The sequence below is a fragment of the Ambystoma mexicanum genome, chromosome 14, assembly GCF_040938575.1.
Source record: "Ambystoma mexicanum isolate Mex_15411 chromosome 14, UKY_AmexF1_1, whole genome shotgun sequence".
NCBI lineage: Eukaryota > Metazoa > Chordata > Amphibia > Caudata > Ambystomatidae > Ambystoma > Ambystoma mexicanum.
Window position 1 is genome coordinate 381,444,050 of NC_090940.1, and position 21,161 is coordinate 381,465,210.

General features: G+C 46.8%; 1 protein-coding gene across 3 annotated transcripts in view; it reads left to right on the forward strand.

Annotated features, from left to right (window-relative positions):
• The window catches only part of GEMIN2 (gem nuclear organelle associated protein 2), a 704,794-nt gene extending 685,750 nt beyond the window's left edge, over positions 1-19,044 (forward strand). For all 3 annotated transcript variants that reach the window (XM_069637505.1, XM_069637504.1, XM_069637503.1), the window contains one exon: positions 18,356-19,044. In XM_069637505.1, coding sequence (XP_069493606.1) covers positions 18,356-18,398 — 43 coding nt within the window. In that variant the 3' untranslated portion in view covers positions 18,399-19,044. The remainder of the gene's footprint in view (positions 1-18,355) is intronic.
• The last annotated feature ends 2,117 nt before the right edge of the window (positions 19,045-21,161 follow it).

A 21,161-nucleotide genomic window follows, 5' to 3' on the forward strand; every position in this document is an offset into this window, starting at 1 on the left:
TACGGCGCCTCTGACAGCTTCCAGGATATCTGAAATCAGAGGCAGAGGGTACCGATCTTTGAGGGTGCATTGATTTAGACCACGGTAGTCGAGGCAGGGTCGGAGTTCCTTGGAATCCTTCTTAGGAACGAAGAACAATGAGGCACCCGCTGGAGATTTTGAGGGTCTTATGGTGCCATTTTCCAAATTGATGTCCAGGTATTCTCGGAGGGCCTTTTTCTCAGGTTCTGAAAGGATAAACATTCTGCCAAAGGGAATTACTGCCGAGGGATCTGTCTCAATGGCACAATCTTCGGGTCTGTGAGGGGGTAAAGCCTGGACTATGGCAGTCGAAAAGACATCAGTATATCCTTGGTAGACCTCTGGGACTTGTACAATGTTGGAAACCATGAGTGAGGTTTTTTGCTCTTCTGAATGTTCAATAGCTGGTGTTAAGGAGAGATCCAGGGATGAACAGTGGGACATACAAAACTCAGAGCCCAGAAACAATGACCCTGCTGTCCAATTAATGTACGGATTATGTCTTTGAAGCCAGGGCATACCCAGAACCATTGGGTAATGGGTTGATTTGATGATGTCGAATGTAATCTGCTCTTGGTGGTGGTTTATGGAGAGACGGACCTCTTTTGTCTGTAGGGTTATGGGTCCTGAAGAGAGAGGTCTCCCATCAATTGCTTCTACCGGCTGTTTAATGTTCCGTGACTCATATGGTATTTTATGTCTGATAACCCAGTCTTGATCAATGAAAATTCCCATAGCTCCACAGTCCACCAGGGCCAGTATGGGATAGGTCTTGTGCTAGGAGGGAGATAGAAAGGCCTGTAGCACCACCAGGTTATTCTGTCCAGGAGAGTTCAAGGATGTGATTGATGTGGAGCAGACATCTTTCTCCCGAAACCTCGCTCCATCTAGGGCCGGGAGCTGGCGTTTCCCGAACGCCGTGGAGGGGCTAAAGGACATTCTCTAACGAGATGCTTGTCTGAGGCACAATACATACACAGGCCGGTGTGAATTCTTCTCATCCTTTCTTGTGGAGTAATTGGCCCACGAAAGGCGCCTATTTGCATTGGTTCGGAGTCGTTATCCGGGGTTGAGGCAGGATCGGATTTCACAGTCGACTCCGGAGGGGTTAGTTGAAAGGCAGTCTTAGCCTTTTTCCTTTCAGCCCTTCTTTCCTGGATACGAAAGTCTATTTGTAAGGCTAGATCTACCAAAGCCTGAAACGAACTGGGGCAAGCCACTCTGGCTAATTCATCCTTGATATCGTCATTTAGACCCCTGCGAAATAAGGTGAAACTCGCTTCAGGGCCCCAATCAGCCTCGTTTACCAGCTGTTTGAATCTGGTAACGAACGTTAGCATATCCTGGGATCCTTGCCGAAAATCAAGTAGGCGTTCCTGGGCGCTGAATACTTGTTCGGGGCAGTCAAACATAGACTTGAGCGCATGGATAAATGCATCATAATCGTCCAGGAGGACGTCTCCAGAGTTCACTAGGGGAGTGGCCCAAGATAACGCATTCCCTGTAAGATGGGAGATTATGAAGCCCACCTTGGCCCTGGAAGTGGAAAAATAATAGGGCTTGAATGTAAAATGCACCAAGCAGGAATCCAGAAATCCACCTAAGGATTTTGGCGAGCCATCGTATTTGTCTACCACTCCACCCAGTATCACGCTTTCCTTATTGGCAGAGTCACGTGACAGCACTAATTGTTTCAAGGCTGCGTTCTCTGCCTTTAAGTTCTGTACCTCGGTTGTTAGCTCCTGCATGCCACGCATGAGGTCCTGGACCGCTTTCTCCATAGCGGTATCAGTGTTGATCGTTTGGCGTCTCAATCTGTCAAAGGTTTCCCCCCGGCTCACCTGAGTTCTCTTCTTGTGGCGTTCCGCAGAGGACTCCTTCTCCCGGCCGGACCGGGACTTGTATAAGTGAGCGCGAGTCGAGTCTGACTCCGGCGCGAGCGTTCAAAGTTCCAGGAAGTCGCGTGTTCCAGGACGTCCAGGAAGAGGATCGAAGAAAGGGTAACAGATACTGGAAACAGGGGAAAGGGGAAGAAGGAATAAGGGAGTTGGCCAGGAACTTGGAAGGGTAACGCCGAGCAGCACACACACGTCGAGACACTACCTAGAGATAGCGTTGAGACGCGCGGGGGCGTGGCCCATTTATAGAACGTGCCGTGTCCGACGTACAGGCTAGTACGGAACACGGCACTGGGCACGTCCATGTTGGAAGTATCAAGGAGCACACACTCTGTCTGGACCAGGACCAGGAAGACCAGAAGGGGCTATGTCCATGGTTCATGACATTAGGTTTCTTAGGTTGCGTCACTCAGAACACCCATTACATAATATTAGGTGGCACCTTTCTGAAGATTTTCCAAGTAGTATGCAAGTTATGGAAGGATGAGAAATTGTCTAACACTGTGTGTGAGAAGCAGCTTAGAGTCCCATATATTAAGTGTTATTACTGGTGGTGTGTGAAGACATCCTAGAGTAAGACACACACAACAGATTCTGAATGAACAATAAAAGGGTATTAACTTCAAAGTTAGGATGGAAAGACGCCTATTTGGCCCAATCCTACGGTGGGATTTCCCTACCAAACTTAGGAAAGTCAAACTTCAAAAATTGGACTTGGGAATCTGTGTCCAAACCCTATACTTGCTGTCACAACTAATCTATACAAAGTTTAGTGGTGTCAGCAACCAACAAAAGTGTTCAACACTAAGTTTGGAGCTCTGTCCTGTTCACAGATTTCTTTCAGCTCCCTTCCCCAAGTGTAAAGTAGTTCAAATAAATGTCTCGGGATTGCCATAAATTTAGATATACTAGGGGAATACTAGGGGTTCCCTTCCCCAAGTTCCAAAACACAGGTCCAACCACAAAAGCACATTAAACCTCAGAGTTCCTTTCCCTAAGATTTGCTTCCAATATAAAAATATGTTTTCCAGCTTTCTTAAACGTCCACGGCACACTTGCGCTCTATGGATGTGGTCGGTCTCTGTATAACAACATTTGGCAGAAAGTTGTAGTTCAAGCATTTGGGATTGTTAAACTTCTGTTTAAAGTTCACTTGTAAATTCAAATAGAAATTGTACTTGTAAAGTTCATTTGAAAGTTGTATTCACAAAAAGGTATTCTAGAACGTATGCTTGTAAAGTTCATATAGAAGGTGCATTCATAAGAAAGTATGTGGTACGGTTTTCATTTATGTCTGAATTTCATAGGTGTTTGAGATTTTCATTCAGTTCACACTGGGGTTATGTTTCACTGTATAATTGTTCAAATAACTTGTCCAACACTCAGAGATGTGGTAGTAATTACCAACGGTTTCATTTATTTCATCTTGATGTTATAAGTCTCTGTATTGTGCCTTTGTATAATGTACACAGCACTCAGAGACTTTCGATAATGTGCCTCTCATACATGCGACCACTCCGATACATAGTATCCAGAACTTCAAACACTTGGACACTGGGTTTCCTCTTCAAACACTTGCACACTGGGTTACCTTTCGCATAGATTCTCACTGGTTGCGTCTTGCGTTGTTTCTGCAGCGCAGACTACTCGACATTTGGTCCTCAGCTTCAGGACTCCTTCTACCCCTCAGACAATCCTGGTCGCCTTCCGATTCCAGGAGAAAGAGCACTGCGAACGCCACGAAAAGGAGCAGCCTCCAGGCATGGGGCTACCCTATGGAGCCCGAACACCTGGGCTGTACTCCCGGGAACCGTTACTGTGCTGCATGCACACAGCTTCCCGCTGCTTTCTCTGACCTCTCTGCTGCTGCTGCTCTCAACGCCACAGCTTCTCTTGGTTCACCCTCTCCTGCTCTGCTTCCTCCTGAAACTAGATTTGGCCTTTTATACACCTGCATCCCCTTAACAGGCTGCAGGTGCTGTTGTAAAATTAGTCCTACCTAACCAACAATAAGGGGACACGACTGACCTCTACTACTCTCAGCAGCCCCCTTCCTCGTCCCAGTACCAGAGTGGTAGAAGCACCTAGTTGCCTCATCTTCGTCCCAGTACTTCAATCGCGTTTTATTGCATTATCATAAACATCAGCAACAGAGCTTCCTCTTATCCCATGCCCTTTCCCCTCTCTGCTCTCCTCACCCCCCAGCCACCACCGGAAGCAATGCTCTCGCGTCGACGAGTGCAGACTATCTGGGTCCTGTTTGTTTATTTGAACAAGTCTAGAATGCATAATTTGTGAGGGCACCACTGTTCCATATAGTCACTCTAAGTGTTCCAGGGCCATTCCCCAGTCCGTTATACATTTTTGACAGTCCCCCCGAATATTGTAGGTGATGCGCTCCATCGCCAAGTGGGACCAGACTCTTTGAATCCAATCCAGATTGGATGGCAGCATTTTCTTGCTCCATTTCTGAGCTATTGTCAACCAGGCCTCCGTTAGGAGCCCCATAAAATTCCTTTTCTGTGTTATCGTCATTGTCTTTTCTTTGGGACCCCACATGCCGCACATCCATACCTCTTCCCCTAAGTCTACCACTCCCTTGAACATCGCCTGCATCTGGGTTTTTACCTCCATCCAAAATTGGAGCAGCATCAGACAGTCCCACCAGATGTTCCTCCAATTGCCCTCTGCATCACAGCCTCTCCAACATTTATTCTGGGTAGTTCGGTACATCATGTGAAGCTTTTCTGGTGTATAATGCCATTGGACCAGGATTTTTGTCCATGCCTAACTTGTTTGGACCGCTTTCCTCCATTTAGGGATGATTTGCCAAATGTATTCCCATTGTTTTTTTGTGAATGCTCTCCCCAGTGTTGTTTCCTATCTTTTCATATATTACCACTTTATTTCTTCTGTTGGAGCGTTGAGAAACTTGTACACAGTCGAGACAAACTTTTTTGACCCTGACTGTGTCATAATATAATATGTCTCAAATGGGGTTGGAGCACTGGTTGCCGCATGCGTGATCCACGGAAGTGGCGAGCCAATGGTGAAGTTGTTCGTATTTGTATCTGTCTTTTTCCGAGAGGTCGAAGAGTTCTTGGCAATCTGCGAAGGATCTAATCTGTTGATCCATGTACATGTCTTCTACCTTTGTGCATTCGGCCTCCTGCCATTTCCGAAATGCTCCTTTCTCCATGCCTGGTTGGAATTCTGGGTTCCTGAATAGTGGCATGAAGAGGGCTGGGTCTATGGTCTGTATTTCTTTTCTGGTTGTCCTGTTCCATATCTCCAGTGATGCTCTCCTGATCTCACTTATCCGCACATTCGGGTGTCTATGTTCGGGGTTTGTCCATAGTAGATGGCGGTGTCAGGTCTTTGCCACTGCCCTGTGCTTTCCTTCCCATAGTTTCTGAGAGGTGTCCGGGATCCATTCCTTCAGAACCCATAACTGTGCTGCCTCATAATATTTTCGGAAGTGTGGACTGCCATACCTCCCGCTTCCTTGTATGCTGTGAGTGTTAGGCTGGAGAGTCTTGAGGGTTTTTTCTGACATATGTACACAAACACTGCTTTGGTGCGGGATTTAAAGAATGGGGCTGGGAGTTGGATGGGGAGGGCCGGAAAGGAGTATAGTAGTCTGGGTAGCACTGTCATTTTAATCACCGTTATCCGTCCCCACCATGAGATAGTTAGCGGGTTCCACTTTTCCAGGTCTCCTTTGGTCCTTTCGAGAAGGCGCAGAAAATTTCCTGCATAGAGGTCTTCGTTTTTGTTCGTCAGGATGACTCCGAGGTACTTGACCCCTCTCCCTCTGCCACTTTTAATTGAAGCTCCTCTGCTAGTCTGTGCATCTCATCTCTGTTTCCGGCGAGGGTTAGAATTTCGGACTTCTGTTTGTTGATTTTTAGTCCAGAGATGGCGCCATAGTTCTCGATTTCATGTATTAGGAAAGGCAAGGACCTTGTTGGTTCCATGAGGGCCATCATCATATCATCCGCATAGGCCACAGTTTTGTGGGTCGTCCCTCCCATTTCAATGCCCTTGATGTCTGGGGCCGCTCTGATCCGTGCCACTGTTAACTCTTTCACTAAGATGGCTCATTTTGTTCCACTCTCTGGAATTCCTACAGCGGCTCAGATGGCTGGTATCTTCGTGACACAGATTTTCTCTCTACATGGTCTCCCCGAAACTATCATTTCAGATAGAGGATCTCAATACACCTCTCGGTATTGGGAGCAGGTCTACCGCATTCTGGGCATTTTAGAAGCACTTAGCTCAGGATACCATCCCCAATCGAATGGCCAGACTGAGAGACTGAATCAAACACTCGAAGGATACCTCCGCAGTTATGCGAGTGCAGCCCAAGACGATTGGAAAGAACTCTTGCCACTGGCAGAATATGCATATAACAACGCTTAGCATTCGACCATTAGAATGTCTCCTTTCTTCTTTACTTATGAGTTCCATCCCACTTCATTTCCCATAACCCAGACCTTCCTCAAAATTCACAGATGTTGAATACTTAATAAAGCAGATATGGAAATCTCACCAAACTGCTAAATTCACATTACAAGAATCACAGGACAGGGTGAAGAGGTTTGTAGACAGTCATCGGACTCCAGCTCTAGACATCCAGCCTGGAAACTGGGTATGGCTATCATCCAGGTTTCTCCCATGGCGACTGGTTCCCTCGAAACTATCCCCCAAATTCTTGGCCCCTTCCGAGTCATAGGGGCTGTGGGGACCGCCGCTTTCAAGCTACACTCCCCCACACCTGGGCCCGCATCCATCCGGTGTTCCATGTTTAACAGCTGAAAACGGATCAACTAAGTCTATTTCATCCCAAGGTTACAGAGCGTCCTCCACCCATACTATCAATGTCGGGCCCTGAATATGAAGTAGCAGATATATGCAACTCCCGGTATCATCGAGGACGGTTACAATACCTGGTGGATTGGAAAGTGTTAGTGAGAATTCTCATTTAATGGCTAATGTCCCTTACCTAGTGAGTCCCCCAGCAGCTTTGCTGGATTTCTGGAGTTTGTTTTCCACTTGGTAAGAGTGTACCCTTTCTTTTCCCACTCTTACTTGTGTTTTACCATGTGTATTTCAACTGTATTTATGATTGTGGACTCTGGAGTACATCACTTCAGGAGCCCCCTTCTTTTGTGTTACACAGCACCCTCAGTGCCATAACACTGGGTTGTCTTTTAGGCTTCCCACCGACTCCATTTCTGAGGCTGACTACTGTCCCCCAGAAAAGGGTAAAGTTGCCATTAACTTTACTTAGTCATTTAACCACAGATCCAGTACACCCCATCTTACATGGAGTACTGGAAAGGGTTACTTTGTATCCCTTTGTATCTGTACCTCCTAGAGCATTGTTTCGCTCTTTTAACATTTAGACTTGGCTGGTGGCAGTGGTATCTACCCTAACTTTTCTACCGCAATTATATTATATAAACGTGGTACTGTTTTAGGCTATTATATTAGCCTCAAACTTAAACCCGCTTGACCAAATACTTTTTCTTTTGGCTCCGGTCGGGTTTATTCGCCATTTCTTTTTGTTAAAGTCCTTCTTGTGTTTTACTTTGCACCGTTAGGGAGAATTCTCTGTTCAAGCTAATTTCCCAAACCTAGTGAGTCCCCCAGCAGCTTTGCTGGATAATTGGGGTTTATTCTTTTCTCCTGCTAAGAGTGAGACTCTTTTTTTCCCACTCTTAGGCATGATTTGAGAATGTCCTTTGACTATGTAATGTGTTTTAAGGGCTAGGGGGTCTTTTACTCCATAGGGATTCATGTGTTTTTGGTATATGTGTTACACAGCACCCTCATTGCAGTAACACAGGGGTGTCATATTGACTCCCAAACATAGACTCCATATCCTGGGACTGACTACTGTCTCCCAGGGCATGTAAAGTCACCATTGGCTTTACTAGTCTCAAATTGTGAACAGAACCAGTACAAAGCATCATATTGTGGAAGTACTGGTAGCGGTAATTCGATTGCCCCTGGGTCTGTTTTCCAGGGGCGGGGGGGAACTGTCCAGTCCCCCCTTGTCGAGTTTCTGGCTGGTGGCAGTGGATACCACGTGAAATATTCCACCGGAATATTTCCTATGGGATTTTCCCAGTCATTTTCAACGCACCACTTTTTGGTGCAATGTTAAAGATACCGCCGGGTTATTTATTTAATATTTATTCCCCGGTTGGGTCTTTTTGCCAGGACTCGGTTTTAAAATGGCGTTTGTGTTCGCCTCTGAAACTCTAACCCAAGTCGAGCCCTTTGTTCCACTTTTTGGCGGGCTTCTCCACAGAAGCCCTCCAAATGGTGCCACTCTGTCTGGGGTCAACAGGATGTGTGGGAGGGGGATTAGGCACCCTGGACTGAGTTGCCTTGGCAACTCAAGTTGCACTCTTGTGTGATTGGCCCAGTGGTGAGCCGCCCGGCACACCACTTAGCATTATGAGTGACAGCTAGGCTGATGAATGGGGGTTTTGCTGCATAAAAGCAGGGCTTCGGGGACTGGAACTTGAGAAGTCGCCACAGGACCTAAAGAATCCGAAGAGGGGAGAAGCTGAGCCATCTACAACGACGACACCACCGGTGGAGCCCTGCTGTGCGAAACTCACCACTTTCCCGATGACAGAGGAGATCTTCTTCCAGGAGAGTCTTCTTCCCCTTGAGCTGGTGGGACCAACCAGTTCGCCTTCCTGGATCGTCTCGTGGTCGAATCGCCCGTGCCAAGCACCCCGGCGGCCGGATAGCCACGCTTCACCACTACCGTGAATAAAAGGGTCATACCTTTTAACCAGGAAACTCCGTGGCTGGTTTCTTCCCTGGCAGTGCAACGACTCCAGCTTTCCTCCACTTCGAGATCCTCTCTTCCTTTGGACGTAGCCCTGACTTGCACCTGCTGCCAGGAACAACTGCCCCCACTGGAGCTTTCTCGCCATTTCAGGTACTGTGTCCCGCCTGGTCTCCCTTACAACAGACTGTCCAAGGTGTCCCGTAAATCCTTGACTATCTATCCTGGGGTGACCTCGGACCTGCTAACATTACCTTTCTGACTTGATCCAACCTCTTTTGACTTTTCTGCAAAGACTTTGAGTGCATTTCCACTGTGTGATCTTGGGCACATTCCGCCTTGCTCTCTCCAAGAGTGGGCCTGGCCTATGAACTTTATGCTCTACAGTAGACCCTGCCTTTCTTGACGTGCTGTGGTTTCTTAAAAGTGTTGGTACTGTGTGTTTTTCCTATTCTGCCTTTTCTCTCCCTTTTTAAACAAATTATTGGAGTGCCATCTACGGTTACGCGCTCACCTCGGTTTTGCTAAATAAGTGGTGTCTTAACCTAGACTTGTTGAATAATTAACTAGGGAGGTGTATATACTTATAGTGACTGTGTTTGAACTTGCTTGACATATTAGTGCCACTGTATTTTTCCAAGTGTGTTTTTAAATAAGAAATTATACACTTTTATACCAAAGCTCTGGTCAGTGTTTGCTTGTGCTACTGTATTTTTAGCCCTATTGTGTATACTCTATATACTGCCTAACTCTTCTTGAGAGAAATCTGGCTGCTCGGCCACAGCTACCAGGTAAATCTGGGTGTTGCAGACTGCTACCAATTGGGTTTACTGCTTACTCCTGTAGTCTTAAACGTTTTGCAGTGGTCCCTAAGGGAACTGCACAGGTTTCTGCCTAACATGCACGGCAAACCAGGTTTGCCTCCTTTGTTCAACATCTTTTGGTGGGCTTCTGGTAAGAAGCCCTCCTCCAGACACCTGGGTGTCTGGGTGGGCTGAATGTGAGGGAGGGGTGTAGTCACTCCCTGCACAGGGTATCCTAGGAAACCCAAGTCGCACTTTGCCATGATTGGCTGAGGTGGTTGTCCGGGCTGGACAACCCCCCTGCTGCGTGATTGACAGCCAGGCTGTTTGAATGGGGGATTTTCGCATAAAAGGCAGGTCTCTTGGGCTAGAAGTCAGTCTCCACTGGAACTACAAGGAACCGGAGAGAAGCGAAGAAGAAGTTGACTGCTGCAACTACCCCGTCCCGGTGAAGCCCTGCTGCAGTCCTGAGCTATCTACCCTTCGACGACCAGAGAAGATCCAGTCCGGAATCTTCTTCCCTTGAGCCTGGTGGGTTAACCAGCTCATCTTCTAGAGCCAGAGGATCCTCTTCTTGGTCGAAATCGCTGCAGCCTGCTGTAGTGGTCCGGATAGCCATCTGAAGAGCCTCTCCTGTTTTTAAGGAGCGCACATTTTATTCACTGTCGCTGCTGCCGGCTTCAGCCCTGTGTGGTGCAGACCCCTCCAGACGTCCTCCTTCGGATCAAAGCTCCAGGAACCGAGAGTCTGCCGGAAACTACCAGGAACAACTGCCGTGACACCAGCTTCTTCACTGAATAAGGTACTGTGTTCTGCTCGAGGAATTAGGGTGAATCCCTTTTCTTCGTCTCCAAGGCTTGTCCTTGTCTGCCCTCCTTCTTATAACTTTTGCTTCCTCTGTTGACAGTATCTAAGTACTCCTGTCTACGTTGAATCGTGAACTATCTGACTGTGTGATCCTCGACAACAGGAACCCGGTTCCACTTGACACTGGCTCCGGCTTATTGACTCTTGAATTTCTGTCTATAAGTGTTCTCTGATTCTGTCTGCCGTGACAAAAGTATTGCCTATGATTTTTGACCCCAACTCTCTCTGGGTATCTCAGGTGCTAACTGTGTTTTTGCCCAGGTAACATTCTTGCCGCGGATACGCGTTTCTTTAGTAAGACTGAACTGTCATTACTGTCAAAAAGTGATTGCAAGTGTATTTCCGGTAACATCTATTGTTTCATAACACCGGCCCGCTAAAACACAGGGTACTTACCTTGAAGTATACCATACAAAGTGAATTGGTTAGTTGTAGTATATTTTACGTGTGGTTTTGAATTAATAGAAGTGTTGTGTTAACAACGAATGGTCTAAAAATAAATGTACTTCTATTTTTTATCTGAAACCTTGAGTCAGTGTTTGCTTGAGTCACAGCAATTGTGGTCCCTTTGTGTAATCTCTGCTACTGCTCATATACTCTTGAGATAAGCCTGGCTGCTCCGCTGCTGCTACCACTTTAACATAGTAGTACAGGCTTGTACCAAAGGTAAAACTTGTATTGCCACCTGTAGTCTTAATTGTGTGTAGTGGTCCCTAAGGGCACTGCACATGATTCTGCCTAACAGAAAGGTTATTCTCCTTCGGATTGTACATGGGAACCTGAGTCTGCAATACATGCCTCACGATTGGTGAAGAGGTTCCATGCCAGACATCCGGGTAAACCGGGGGGGGGGGGGACACCCTTGAGAGGGGTTGTACTGTGAGGAATACGTCCAGGAGGGTGCAGCTACTGAGCATTCCGGACTCCCGAAATGACAACTCCAAGATGGAGTCGCGCTCTGTTTCTAGTACGGGTCTAGTGGATCACGTCACGAACGTTGCGCTGGAGACCACACCTTCTTCATGTTTGGTATATCTGGAGTCTGGACCAAATACTCCTCACGTTGGTACTCTCTTAGGAGTCTTGCCACGATCCGTGAGTCTGCATAACCTTTGGATATTGGGGCTTTGGGAGTCTTGTATTCTTTTCTACCTGTGCATTCTGCCGTCTCATACTAATCTCTCCTTTCCTCCTTATCCAGACCTCTCGGGGATCTGTCCTCGGAGTGCTTGCCAGTCTCCGAACTCAGACGCTGATCTCATCTTTTACCGCGCGCAGTTCACTAACTCTGCGGTGTGTATTTGTATTATAGCTCCTCCTCTTTCAGCGTCTAGCTACGGGCAGACCCTTTCTCCCGAGTCAACATTATTAGAAGACCTAATTACCTGGACCAGACGTTTCCGGTCCTCTTCCATTGAAGACTGCGCATAGGAGTCTACAAACCCCAGCAGCTCTTCACAGGGTTTTTTCCCTTCGGGGTTTCCCTGGGGTTATCTCTGTGCCCCAGCCTTGAGCTGGGTCCCAAACGGGATTACAGGTAGATTCCTTATTCTACAAGGCGGTAGACATCCATCTACATCTGCAGAGGCCAGTCCTGATACCGGTAGGTGGTTTTCTGAATTCTGCCTTAAATTCTGGTTGTAAGGTTAATTCCTAGCATAACAAGTGGCTCTAGAAAAATTGCGTGAAGTAGTGGGGAAAGTGGACACCCCTGTTTTGTTCCCCTTCAATCCTGATCATTTCCCATAGTTAACCGTTTACCGCTATCCGGGCTGAGGGTGAGTTATAGTTGGCGTGGATCATCCTGATAAAAGCTTCTCCCATGCCCATTTTCCCCAGGATGTGGAATAGCATTGACCACTCCACGCAGTCAAACGCTTTCTCCGCGTCTATAGCCAGCAGTATTGCAGGGGTATATGTAAATCAATTATTTCGATCATGTGGATTATCCGTTTGGTGTTGTCATGGGTCTTCCTGTTGGGAATGAACTGTGGTCGATCTTGGTTTAGCGTCCAGATGTATTAGTGCGATAGGACGATATGAGCTTGGGGATTCCGGACTCTTCCCTTGCTTATGAAAGACTAAGATTTTCACCTCATTCATGGGCTGCGTAATATTGGCTTTGTCTTTAAATGTGTTAAAATAGTCCTGCTAGGATCGGGGCCAGGTCGCATGCAAAGAGTTTATTGAATGTTGCTGTGAAGCCGTCCAGTCCCGGGCTTTATTCTTTGGCAATTCCCGAATTGCTCTAGCTACCTCCTCCACTGTTATGGGTTGGTCTAGCTGTTTTCTCCTCATGCGTCACTGATGGAAGAGCGATATTTATCAGGTAGGAGGATTGATCTTCCTCCCTGGGCTTGACCGACGTATACAATTTTTGATAGAACTCTCTGAAGATTGCCCCCATCTCTGTGGACGGAGTTCTCTTCTGGCCATTTCCGTACATCAATGCTTTTGTTTGATGTTGTTTCCCTTTTATCTGCCTAGCCAGGAGTCTGTCAGCTTTATTCGCTTTCACAAAATACCAGTGTTTCAGGTGAAGTAAGTGTTTCTCTGCATGCTTGGTCCTAATGGCCTCCAATTGTCCCTGAACGTGTCTATAGGCTCTGATCAATTTCAAGGAGTGGTTATGGGTCATTTACTCCCTTATTTCTACCACCTTGGCTTCTAGTTTGGTTTCCCATTTGTGGTTTAGTTTACCTCTTTGAGCTTTAAGTGCTATTATGTTGTCACGCATCATGGCTTTGAAAGCTTCCCACAAGGTAGCCTTAGTTGTTTCTGGCGCATCGTTGTCCTTGAAGTAATCTACTATGCTCTCTCTAATTGCCTCTTGCATTACCGGGTCCTGGATTATTTCCCCCGGCAGGGTTCATCGCCATAGACCAGATTGTTTTCGTAGTGTGAGAAGTGATATCCACAGGGGGGACGTGATCCGAGAGTGAGATGGAGCCCACCTCTGCGTCTTGTATCTTCCCCAGGAGACCTGCTGAGGTCCAAATATAATCGATCCTGGAGCTTGTGCCATGGACGTGTGAGTAATGTGTGTACCCCGGAGTCGAGCCCCGGATTTTCCACCAGACATCTTCCAGCGCTTGCTTTTCCATGGCTCTCTGCAGGACCCTCAACGGCACCCCCTGTCCCGTGGATTTGGGATTCGATCTGTCCAAGTTGGGCTCCCATGCTAAGTTGAAGTCTCCGGAGAGAATCACTTCCGCCTTCGCAAAGGTTTCCAGCTTATCCATGCTGTCGCTTATATAGGTGCGAGGGTCAGGGGGAAATCTTCGATCTGCACGTTCACAAATAGGAATCTGCCTTGTTTATCTGGGAGGGTCTCTTGGATCCGTATATATTAAGGGAGTTGGCAAATGCTATTAGTACGCCTCTTTTCTTCTCTTCGTCATTTGCTTGGAGGATTTGATTAAAGCCTTTTATGCATATCCTTTCCTTATCTTTTTTTATATATGCGTTTCCTGGAGCATTATTATGTCAAGCTTTCTCTGGTGTAGAAAGTGTTCCACCTTCTTACTTTTCACAGGGAAATTTAGCCCTCTGATGTTATATGTTAATATTTTCAGCCCCATTTTCTGACTGTAACGTCTTTCCTTTCGTGGTTTGTTTGGACTTGTTTGCATTGGTGGCTTTGCCTTCTGGTGGTTGCTCCCTTCCCCCTACCATCGGTCCCTTTATCCCGTGTTTCATCAAACCCCCCCCCTCTCCTCTAACCCACCCCCAAAACTTCCCTTTAGGAGGGTTCTGGGCCCTATGATCGCTCGGGCGTAGAGCCTTGCGTGCCATGCCCCCTCCAACTCGGCTATAACTAGGTCGTGGGGAGTCCTAAACCCCCCCTTAACAGTCTCGGTGGGTCCCTTGGCGGTCCCCAGCTCCTGCCGCTTCTATGTGTCGGTCGGGGGTTCACATCTGTGTCTCCTGTAGGGGGGACTAAGATGATTGCTGATTTGTCTCCTGATTCTTCATGGGGCGCTTGGGTCTTGTATTTATGGTTTTCCTTCGCTTTGGGTGGACTCTCCGCTGTGGGTTTGTTCCCCATCCTTTTCTTGTATCTTCATAATCCATAGGCCTTCCTCACATGTAGTAAATCTTTGTTGCTTTCCCTCCCATGAAAATAGGCCAAAAGGGAACGTCCATTTATATCGGACTTGTTTCAAGATCATTTCTTTTGAATGGTGCCATCTCCCTGCGTTTCTGGAGCGTTGTTTGTGCCAAGTCTTAGAAGAGGTGTATTTCTACCCCATTCTTCCTAATGTGGTCCATTGTTCTGGCTCTGCAGAGGATTTGCTTCTTTTGCATATATGACGGCATTGCAACTAGGACATCTCTGGGCGGGCCCCTAGTTCTCCTGATCGGCGCAGACCCACTCTGTGTACTCTATCTGGATCTCGACTTCCTCATCCTCCGCAAGTATGTCTCTGAAGACTTGTTGCACTGCAGTCCTGAGGTTATTTTCTTCGCTTGTCTCTTCTTATGTTGGACCTGCGGAATACATTTTCTAGGTCCTCGCATTGGATCTCTAAGTTGTGGGATAGACTGGCGAGACGTTCTTGCACTTCTGCAGATTCGTCGTCAAGATTCTGGACGGTTTTCTCTAATATGTCCGTTCTCTCTTCTCGAGTCCCTATTTCCACCCTCATTTCTTGGGTTGCCTGTTTCATCTCTCCCTTCATTTTGTCGAATTGGGTGTGCATGGAGGCCATAAGTTGTAATTGAAATTCCTTGAACCAGGTTCTCATATCCTCTTTAGTGGCCATTTCAGCTCTCTCCTGTTCCACTTGTTCGGTCTCTTCCTTCCCCTTCTTCGCGTTGGTCTTTGAATTCGATGGCCCGTCTGCTTCCCAGATGCACCAGATTCTGGTCCTGCTTCGCTCTAGTGGTTGAGGCCTGTGTCGGTGCTTGTGCTTGGCGTGCCCTGTTTTTGGGCATGTGTGGTTTCCAGATTCTGCTCGTGGCCTGTGTACTTTCAGGTTGGGCCCCTTACCCCCTACCTGCTTCCGGATTGCGAGGTTTGTGGAACCCTCGGGTGGTGTTAATGTCTCCTGTTTTTTAGTCACTCATCACTTATGTTATCTCTGACCTTCAGTTGTTTTCTGCTTAGTGACCCTTCCGTGCTCTCAGATGTTAAGTCCAGTGGGTCCCTCCACCTGTTTTGTTCCATTTCCCTTGGAGACTTTATGGATCACTCCAGTGTTGATGTGGCCTCTCATGAATCCTCTTCAATCTCTCGTCCCTTTGGGGAGGCGGGGGCCCCTTCTGGAATTTGGGGGGTTGCCACTCCTTGTACTGACCCAGATGGCCCCACTTGATTTCGAGAAGGGGGTGGTGGGGGCGATAAGAGGGAGGGCGGATGTCCCCGGCGGGCCCTATCTGCGTGCGTTTGCACCTTGTGTGTTCCCGCTGAGGCAAATGTTTCTGGGGGGGAGGGGCCCTTGCGTCTCCCCTGCCTTCCACCGGGGGTTTAGTCGCCTCGTGTTGTTCAGTGCAGGCTTCTGGGGCTCTTGTGGTGTCTTTTCTCCGGGCGTACTAGTAGACTAGTGCGTATGCTGGGCCCACAGTTCCCCTCCTTCAGCTGAGCGGGCCAGATTCTTTGTTCCCCGCTGCTTGAATCTCTGGGCTGGCGAGCCTTTTGCCTGGGTCTAATCTCTCTCTCTCTGCGGGGCGTGTGGGATCCGGCTATGTCGTCTCTGAAGGCATACCCTTTCACTTCTCCAGCTGCCATCTCCCGCTGCTGCGAGTGCAGGCCATCACTCCTCTGCGGGGCGGGCTCTCTTCTCTCTCACTTTGTGTTTCCTGCTTGAGCGAGCGATGCCGTTCCGCCTAGGCTCCGTCTGCGGGAAGCTCCATTTTCGCTCTATGCTCTTAAGAGTGTCCCCGGAGCTTTTCTGGTCTCTCGTTCATAACCACCAGGGACTCCGCACCTTGTGGAACCGAAGATATACTGATTGTCTTTCTTTATTGGTGCGGCCCCGAGCTGGGAGACGTAGCACCGCTCACGCACGTCTACCCTGCTCGGCCGCCATCTTGGAATCCCTCCGTCCCAGTACTTCGAACAGTCGTACATGAGGAAGTCAGGGGAGTTGAGTCAAAATACCCCATAAAGGCAGGTGAAGTGATGGTTTAATCAGATGTAGGAAAAGGGGATACCATCTCGCTCCTAATGGTAGCCCAGTCAGTCCTCACAGACCCTCCACCCAGATGATCTTCCCTCGCTTGTCTACCCCGAGGGTCGGGATCCAAAAGCGATGGCCTTTCCCTGGCCATCTGTGGAGAGGACCCATGACGAATAGGAGTGAGAATGCCCTTGGGTTTCTCACAGGTGGCAAATTAATGGACATACAAGGAAAGGGCAGACCCTGCAGTCTATTGGCTCTAGACCACATCATTGGACCCTCAGGAGAGATGAATGGAGGGAAAAGCTCCAATCCCCCAGGAAAATTGCCTGCTGGTCACGTTTCCTTGTATTAGTCACAAAGCAGGCTACACAAGATGGGGAGAGAATGGCGGACGGTTATTGCCTATGATACAAAATGAATAGTTCACTTTTGTATATGACATAGGACTGTATGCATAGTAAAATGTATTGGTGACTGTGCCTTTGGGAACTTACCTTCTGATGTATGGGACAGGCATTGGCCAATCCTTATATAAAACCTTAGGTCAAAGCACTGTCCGGTCACCTGTGATGTCCCTCAAGTTTCCATTCTCTCACCAGTCGTCTTCAGTCACTAAATGCGGACATCTTGCAGCTGAAATGCTGCCTTGTGATCATTCATTCCTAGGTGATGGGCCTGTATCTTAAACTCAATGACACAAAAATGTAGTCTGTGACCATTTGAAATCCAACCAGTCATCTCACTCATTCAGTCATGGCTAACTAACATGAAACCGTGAAAAGTTTACATCAAAGCTTAACCCATCCACCAATTAACTTGGCTTCTCGATTGCAATCTTTTTAAAACATTTTCTCTGCAAGCCCCACATCGCCTAATACAAACTAGAATTGGTGTGTAAAATTGAGCTTTTCCTACCACCTTTCTGACTGGTTCTGTTACACCAGAATGGGGTAATCATTCTCCTCTCTGGCATCCCTGCCACAACAATGCTCTCACTACTGAAAGTAGTAAATCACACCATATCCAGGCTACTCATCTGTCCCACCTTGAGTTTGCTACACTGTTTACCCATACCACCCAAAATCAAGTTTAAGACTGCATTTATAACAACCAAGACTGTTGCATCTCAAACACCAACTTACCTGCTGAGAACTGGTAATCTCGGAAAGCTAGCCCAGTTCCAGAAGCCGCAATATCATGACTGGAAACAAAAAAATGCTGGATACAAAACCTAAGACATGTCTTCCTGTTAGGCACTGGCGCTGCTGTCCTCTTGCGAAATACCCATCACTCCTACAGTTCAGAAAACTACTGAAGACCATGGTTGTTAAGGATTTTTTCTGAATGAACTGACAATCATAAAACCCTGGTCAGAGGGCTCCAGTTTCTCCCTTTCTGACACAGAACAACCACTCCCCCTCCAAGCCCCACCCACTTCGTGTTCATGGATCCATTTCAAAGCGCTCCATATACATGTCTATACACATACATAAATACAAGTATTTTCATAATGATATACAAGACTGATGCAAAAATCAATAAATACCTGTTCTAAAAATAAACTAATTTCATAGCAAAAGAGAATGCACTTTCGTTTTCACAGGAGCAACATCCAGCAAACAAATGTGTGAGAGGAGTTGGATGTAATGGACCCAATTTACTGTTTTTTCAGGCATTGCCTTACTATCGTACTATAAAGTTTGTGTTGAGGAAAAAAAGTGATCAGTTAAGAACTTTCTGTAGAATGAACAACTAACGTAACTGTATCCCTTTGATACACTTATCAAATTCCATTTGATAAGGAAGAGTAAACTGTTGTTTCTTTTGTAGGTACTTCGACCAGCGAGATTTGGCAGATGACGAACCCTCCTAAACCCTCCAGATACCCCAGAGTGGGTGGAGCCTTGAAAAGGCTATTAAAGAAAATGATAGCAATACCACTGTTTACCTAGTGTCCACGTCATTCCTTAGGTCAACACTCTTACAGATGCTTCATATCCAACCACTCCATTGCACTACAATGCTTCTTTTTTGTCCTTAAGAATTTGGCCATTCTAGTATTTTTTTGCACACATGATAAACCCATTTGATTTCATTTCATACATAATTGGAGTAGTTGACTTACTTATGCAATTTGCTAGGAACTATTAACTCACCCAATCTCATTTTCGGTTTCAAAGCTTTCTGGGCTTTTGACCGAGTTTCACCTTCTTTATATTAAAGGGTTAGTCGCTTATGAATGCATTGGATGTGGAGAGTATACAATAAAAGGGCTACACTGGCAGCTTCCCAAAGCCAAGAACGACTGGGTCACGCTAGCAAAAAAGATACAAGATAAGTGCCTACTAGTGGTTACTGCAACACACGTAAAAGCGGTTTGCAAAGCAGAACACTGTTCAACCACACATTTGATCTTCTGTACCTTTCTGTTACAGCACAATTCTTTTATCAGATTGAATCATAAAACATGCATTTTGTCTGCATGAGCGGTTTGTGTAAATAAAATTTTAACCTAAAAATGTGCTTTTTTTTGTTACATGGAGATCCAAAATGCCTTTCCTTAGATCTATTTTCTCAGGGAACAAAGTTTTTTTTTTTTAAATTGGCTTCACAAGTAAGTGTTAGAAATGTACTGCATTTTAGTTTATATATTCCTTGTTCTGTGTATGGTGTAAGCAATATGTCCTCGACACGACAGACTTTGTCGTTGAGAATGTAAACGGTTTCAAAATTTAAAACAAGATGATTTTCAAATTCATAAATGTTCCATAATTGCATTCTTGTCTATGCAAATTGCAGGGATTTCTGAATTTCCCAATTTGTGATAGGGGACAGAGTATATGGCTCTTTGTAAGCTAGTCTTCGGGCAACGTAAAGTGGCCATTTAGTGACCTGCCTGTTTATTACAAGTGGTTAAAACGCACGAGTGACACATGCTATAGTATTTTCATAGCACACAAAACATGGATGGCGTAAAACATGCAACACTGTTCAGTGATCCTTAATTGCTTGAACCTTACGTTACACATTGAGAGCCCAGTTATGGAGAAAATGTTTCACTACTTATTTCCTTCTTATTCGTATTGGGAACAATTATTTCCTTTTTTGATCCACAGAAATAAGCATTCTCAATTCAACTAAGCCTTGCAGATATTGTCATAGGTCACACTGGGTTTACAGGTCTTATTTGAGGTCTTGCTTCTTAAGATGGCATTACATACTGCCCTGCTGGTACATCTGCAGTAGTTCATAGTGTTGAAAATGAAGAAAGTAAGACACCCCCTTTCCTGTTTCATCCCAGTGGTCCTATGGTGGCAAGCCCCCACTCTATGGGGGTAGACCCTGAGGCTCCTTGAGCCCCTGCTAGTGGTGGCATCATCAAGGGTTCTGCAAGAACTTGTACCAGGCTTGTGGCCTCCGTTAATGCCTCAGCCTCCTATGACTTCCACCAATATAAGTGGTTCTGAGGGCCAATGTCCTGCCACTGGAATGGCCCTACAGCCTTCAGATCCTCTATTAGGCCACTTCTCAAGGGTCCACACTGGTCTGACCAAAAAGTCTCCTCACACTCATTCTGCATCACAGCTGCATGGAACGAAGATGGTCGATCATGCAGAGGCGCAAGCAGGCACCATTTTAATGATGATGCATGTGTTGCCTCAGGAGTCTTCCAACTCGTCACAACTTTAGTCTCAGACTGAGGCACGCATTTAGGCCCTGACCCCCCACAGTGAACACTGGGTCCTCTATGCTGAGATAAGACTGCTCTTCAGTGACCACCGCAACCTCCTCCATGGCCTGTCGTCCTTCCGCTGCACACCACAAAGATATATCTATGATATCCTACAGTGACTGCCACCTGTACTCCAGCCTGAGCGCCTCCATTGCAGTCTACAAGAAAGATAGGTTTTTAGAGCACTTCAGGAGGCTGATGCACTCATTTATCATGACAAGCATCTTTAGACGCTCATCAAAGTAGTTTTGCCACAGGCAATGCCCCAACAGTCTCTGCCCCTGCTGCCCTAGCTCTGTTCAGCCTTGTCTTTGGGCACTTGTCACTTCAGAATAGGCTAAGCACCTGCAGGATCAGGATGTTTCAGCTCCGCGGGCAGAGCCCTTAAGTACCTTGTTCTCCTGTGTGTCTCCCACTCTTAGCGTTGCCCTGCCTCTGTCATAATCTGGAGGATCTGGTCACTGGTGATGACACAGAAGAAATCTCCTCCTTGGTGGGGACTTTCCCTCATCGACTGGCTGGGGCAGGATACTTTTTAGGCATCAGTGCTGACCTACCTTTCAGAAGACGGCGATCACCAAAATGTTGACTCCGCTCTGCAATCCAAAAAACAATACTAGACCTCTGGTTGTATGAAAATACCTTATGATAAGGTGTGCATCTAAGCCCATCCCCAGCCACATTCAATACTGGTGGTGGCTGCTGTATGGTATTCAATGTCTGCTTCTTCCACTTCTCAATCGGCTTTTCTTGGAAAGGACAACAGACTGCTTGTTGTAAAAAGGGGTACTGCAATTTGGCTTAACACCTTGGAGAAGATGATAGCAATGTCATGTTGGTGGCATACAACCAAAGATGGTGGTGCAAGGTAACGGAATTCTAGGGTGGACTGTCTCCAGACAA